The 5,645-nt window shown below is 41.2% G+C and overlaps 1 protein-coding gene across 1 annotated transcript; it reads right to left on the bottom strand.

Annotated features, from left to right (window-relative positions):
* Positions 1-1,831: 1,831 nt before the first annotated feature.
* PLN (phospholamban) lies at positions 1,832-2,135 on the bottom strand. The gene has a single exon (XM_009696450.1). The coding sequence runs from the start codon at positions 2,133-2,135 to the stop codon at positions 1,977-1,979; it is 159 nt and encodes a 52-aa protein (XP_009694752.1). The 3' UTR covers positions 1,832-1,976.
* Positions 2,136-5,645: the final 3,510 nt, after the last annotated feature.

Here is a 5,645-nt window from a genome sequence, read left to right as displayed (position 1 = left end):
AAGTGGGGGCATGCACTGCTGATCTCATTAGTGCTTGCCCTAACCCTCATGGAGTAGCTAACTAATTTCCTCTAGTGATTAACCTTCTTTCAGAGGTCTGATCTCGGCGTATCTGTTTGCCAGATAAGTGCATCGCCACTGGACTTGCTTGCATTTCATCGAGTACAGAGTTTTTTCAAAGATTTCTTCCCTTTCTGCTCAGCTGTTCATTGTCAACCTCTGCTCATAGAATATTAAGTCTTAAAGGCAGAGTACAAGATTAAGATAAGCAGAATACAAGATTAAGATAAACTTGTTTGGATTTTTTTCTGTATTCATTAATAGGATTGCTTGCAGAGTGGTATAGAAAGATGCCTGTTTAAAAACTGCATGTCTCTTTGACCTCTTTCTATTGATTCTTGAGCTTTCTTTAAAGCTGAAAACTGTATAAAGTTTCTAACAATTTAGCTTAATACAAGCAAAATGTAGGAAGGTTGGAAGTCTACTGCTCAGTCTTGTTACTGACAGCTCCTGGAGTAGAAACTTCATCTTTTATGTGTATAGACTGTGGTTTACGTGTTGAAAAGATATTTCTGTAATGCTTTCCCTCCTGTGCATAATCATTTATAATTAATTTTATTTTTTTATGTATGATTTATTTGGGGAAAATACTTGCTTGTTCTCTGACAGGCCCTTTTCTTGGTCTCTGACAGGCCCTTGCAGTTGAAAGGTGGTGGTGTTACTTGTGTGATACACTTCAGTCACAGCAGTAAGGGTGACCTCGACCTTTCTCTTTCCCAGCCACCTTGTGTGACATTGGCAAGTACCAAGTTTTCTGTAGTTTTAAAGTAAGAAAATTATTACATAAGTTACAGCAGGCCATAATAAAGTTGTCTGAAGCCAAATATTAAGAACTCAGAATTATTTTTGAGCTATGCCAATTGTCATATCAGTTAAATGACTTATAGAAAATTAAATCTTTGATACCAGTGTGGCAGTGTCAATTTTTCCTGCAAAACATAGTGAAAAAACTTTCTAGATGTCACTTAAGGATGTATCTAGTTAAAAATACTGTAAATGAAGTATAAAGTTGTCTGAAGCCAAATATTAAGAACTCAGAATTATTTTTGAGCTATGCCAATTGTCATATCAGTTAAATGACTTATAGAAAATTAAATCTTTGATACCAGTGTGGCAGTGTCAATTTTTCCTGCAAAACATAGTGAAAAAACTTTCTAGATGTCACTTAAGGATGTATCTAGTTAAAAATACTGTAAATGAAGTTGCCCCCCCCCATCAGATTCAAGTTGTGTGTGTGTATATACACATATACGTGTGTGTATATATATGTATATAAGATCTCTTAAATAGGGAGAGAAGCATACGAAATAGTTTTTATTTCTGGGTTAGAAAGGATTTTTGGTTTATTCTCATATTCCCTTAAAAAACCCACTAAAACAATTTGAGTGCCTTCAGTTGATAATGCAGAGATGCAGCACCTTGAAGTAAGCAGAGCAGAAATTTTCCTAGGATGTGTTGAGGGCTGTATGCCTGCAGCTTCGCTTTGAGCAGATGTGCGCCAAATTTGGAACCCCTGCAAGGGCTTAAGGACTTTCAGAGAAACCTGAAAACACTCAGGCCCCCAAAAAGTGAACTTGCTGTTTGTATGATCTAGCTAAAACATTGAGGAACTTACCAACTCCATGAAGAGCCAGTACTTTACCCCATTCAGAAAAGACATCACTTGATTGAGACAGACAAATTAGGTCATGCACAGCTTTGTAACAACAGGCTCTAAACACCGTTCTGCGCAGAAGAAGTGGGTTTTTAATACATGTAGCAGGTGGTAAGAGAATAGTGCGGTGGTTGGCATACAGCTCTAGTCCGAGTGCTAGCCCCTCTCACGAGAGGATCCTTGCATTGGGAGTTGCGGGTGTAGGTCTCTCTTCCCTCTGGGGTGACTTTCCTAGAGGACAGTGCGGAGAAGTGCTGGAACTTCAGAGGAGCATCACAATGATACAGATCAGCAAGAGGCAAATTAAGATCAGGCAGAAATTCACAAAGAGCTCTTGGAGCCTTTGGCGTGCTTGTGGGTTGACCTCAATAGTTGAGGCTCTCCTCAGAGCAGAGCGGGTTATGTATTGGACCTTCTCCATGGCAACAAGAAAGCAGAGGGCACAGATCAGAGGTTTTAGGAGTGCAGGAAAGAAGAGAGGTGGTCAGGAGCAGTGCAAAGTGCCTATTCTCTTCTCTGTTTGTTTTAGACAGCCTTTGTGGAGCTGGGAAAGCAGGAAAGTGAAGAGTTAGAAATGCAGAAGTAAAGTGTTTTGATGAGTGCAAATGGAGATTGTTTTCAAGTTCTAAAAAGCCTGAAGCAAATAAATTGCCTTTACAGTGTTTTTACTTTTAAACAGGATTTTTAAAATTTTGGGGTTTTTTTTCAAGTTTAGGTTTGTACTGTATTGTGCTTCTCTTCCTGAAGGCTACCGAGCACCTGCTTCTTAGCAGTGGTGAGGGATTGTAAAATGGAAATTGTGGATTTGTGGGTTTTACCCAGATTGTTCCTTTAGATGCTAATCTCTCTGTCCTTTACAGTCTCTGAAAAGGCCATGGCTGATCTCCCTCCCACCCCTGCGCCCCCCGCTTTGTTTGTTCAAGCACAGGCGAAAGCCTGATGCTATGACAGGAGACACAGACCTCTCGGGCAGGAGACCTGGCTGTTACTGACCCAGGCGGATAATCTGACTTACCAGTACCTTGTTCTGGAAGGGAGAAAAACTTGTTGAAGCATTTCCATTCCAAGTAAAAATTCTTTGTGGTGCACAATTAAAAGCTAATGCATCACTGCTATAGGGAATTTTAGTAGTATATTTCTCAACAGACAAAATGGAGTAAGTCCTAAATTTTTTTTATGTACATGTAGGACAGTATGTTACACGATGTGGGTGCAAAGGCAGAGGACTACTATGAGGAACAAAATAAAGCATGTATATAACAGTCTCTTAAGTGAGTGTTTTATTTCAGGTATATTTTCCCACTTTTTAATGGCAGATGGAGGCACAGGGTGTCAGTTGTCTTAAAACTCCCCGTAAGTAGTTGCAGTGTAAAACCTTCCTGCGTGAACCTTCCGTGGCAAGAGGCTGGCTTTGATACATGCTTGGTTAGCTCATCGGGAGGTGGATTCTGTAGGTGCTATTGCAATGTGAAAACATGGTTTTCAAGATGATGATGATACATGTATGCATCTCTCAAACTTTGCTCCTAAAGCTACACTTGCCCCTAAATGTTTTATGAATTTAGATCATGATCATATCTTGCACAGAAGGCCTCTCCTTGTCATCTTTTTTTTTTGGGGGGGAGGAGGGGGACAATAAATGAAATTCCTGTCTACTCACGTAGGCCACAGAAAGGAAGACCATTGCTTAGATATCTGCTGCCCAAACTATATGGTGATCCTGACTGAATCAGAGATACTTCATTGTCCATGAATTTGTCTTTAGATGTGATTAAAATGCAAAAAAACTTAAAATGAAACAAAAATGTCTTTCAGACTCAAAATGGTACTGTATGAGCAGAATGTGTGCTTCCAGTGCCAGTTAAAAAGAGACTTTCAAAAGAAACCAGATTACACATGGGTATTTTAACACCTTTAGAGGATTCCATATGATGACATCTCCTCCTAAAACTGAACTTCAGGTTTTGTTATGATGTTCTGAGCTATAGTTGATCTTAACTTTATTGCGAACAAAACACACACCAGGAACTTACTTTCATAGTGACTGTAATTTTTCAGCTTTGTTTGACTTTACGCTGTGCCTGTTTTTGTCTATTTAAGCAGTTAAAGTGCTTGCCAAGGTTATTCTGCTTAGCTCTCTGCTAGTCACTGTCTAGCCCAGGTGCAGTAAAAGCAAGACACGCACAGGAATTCTCCAGGGACTTGGCTGAAGACACATTTATTCTCCCAGCCCAGTACAGGCTGGGGTGCCTTACGCTGTTTATCCTCTTCTAGACAAGGCATGGTAGATGAACCACTAATGGGTTTACGCTAGTACAGAAAACTTCGTGTAACCAGCTGGTGCAGCAGACACTGCACAGAGAACAGACTTTCCTGCAGGTGACTTCATCACAACTTCTGTCATTTTTTTTAAATGCAGGGTGTGTGCAACCTGTGGTCTTTGGGCTGTGTGTGACCTGCAACACCAGCGTATCTGCCTTCTTCCTGGCTGCTGTTTTTGTTAGGGCCCTCTGAAGGATTGGAACAGCAGGGTTTTTTACCTGTGTATGTGCACAATTAGTCCATTTCTGTGCGCTGCGTTCGATTTAACTGCACACGGGCCAGCACCTGCACTGCTGTGTTGCTGCTGATGTTTCACTTCTGTGACTCAAGGGGTAAGGACCTCGGGCTTTGAAGTACTTCCATAAAAAACAATATTAGGTGGTCGGGCAGTGCAGCTGCAAGGCCAGCACACTGCTGATGTTTCACTTCTGTGACTCAAGGGGTAAGGACCTCGGGCTTTGAAGTACTTCCATAAAAAAAATATTAGGTGGTTGAGCAGTGCAGCTGCAAAGCCAGCACAGGTGAGGAAAGATGGTGACATTTCTCTGGGAGGGAAAAAAATATTCTTCCCTTTGGAAGGGGTGAGGGCTGTTGCTGAGGGAGAGGCAATAGGTGGGAATGCTCAGTTCAGCTGAGTTGGTGTGGGATGTTTGGACATAGAGGACCAGACAGGTGATACAAAACAAATCTTAAAAAAGGGAGATACACATTTTAACTTAGGCTATCTTTTACAGGTAGAAGATGGTGTAAAGAAAGGATGAGGAAAGGTCAAAATAGAGTAACTTGGTTTTCTTGATTTAAAAGCTCCTATAGTTTGGGAAATTTTTTGAGACGCTTATGTATTGTTTTACCTGCTAAGCCTGTCTGTGGGGGAAGTTTTCTTGTAAGCAAAGGAAGCAAATTCTGTGTCTGTATTTCAGCAAGTTTGTCTTTACAAGTGCATGGCTTCAACTAATAAACACATACCTTGCTTGTTAATCCTCCATGGCGCTGTCACCCACCTAAAGTGTGCATAAAGAGAAACAGATTCAGTAACACGGCTGCATATGGGTGGCTATCAAGGTCAAAATGAACAGCCTGAAAAAGGATTACACCAAAGTGAAGGCTGATCATTGCCACAAATAGTAGCTGTTCTTTGCTGCTTAGTTCCTTGACTCTGTTTTAGGTCAATATTAAGACTTATTATGCATCCACACACCGCTTCTTGAAAGGAAAGTGCAGAAAAAGGGCAAGCTATATTTGACATTAAAAAAAAAGTCGAAAAGCGTTACTGGTGTGACAAGACCGTGTATTGCACAAGAGAAACTGTTGGCTGCATTGCTGTGCAGTTGCGTGTTTAATCCAGTGTTGCTGATGGATGCACAAGGCTTGTCTTATGCACAGTGCGAATCTGGAGGAAGAGGTCACGGGGCTGACCCCATATGTTACTATGTAGGGGATCCCCTACACCTGGTGCCCTAGAATGAGTCACTGATCACAGTTATCGCTTCCTTCTTCACTGGCATGTGACTGGTTCCCTGATTTGTATTAGGTTATTTTTATCTTTGTTCCTGGGTGCCCTTCACAATGAGAGGAGGTATGTGACCAAAGTGAAAACTGTGGGCCACGC

The sequence above is a fragment of the Cariama cristata genome, unplaced genomic scaffold (genome assembly GCF_000690535.1).
Source record: "Cariama cristata isolate BGI_N322 unplaced genomic scaffold, ASM69053v1 scaffold10223, whole genome shotgun sequence".
NCBI classification, from domain to species: domain Eukaryota; kingdom Metazoa; phylum Chordata; class Aves; order Cariamiformes; family Cariamidae; genus Cariama; species Cariama cristata.
Note: the sequence above shows the minus strand (reverse complement) of the source record. Positions and strands in the feature narration are given on the sequence as shown.

Bases quoted from the DNA above. Each gene is read 5' to 3' on its own strand.
- PLN (XM_009696450.1), bottom strand. From the start codon at position 2,135: ATGGAGAAGGTCCAATACATAACCCGCTCTGCTCTGAGGAGAGCCTCA.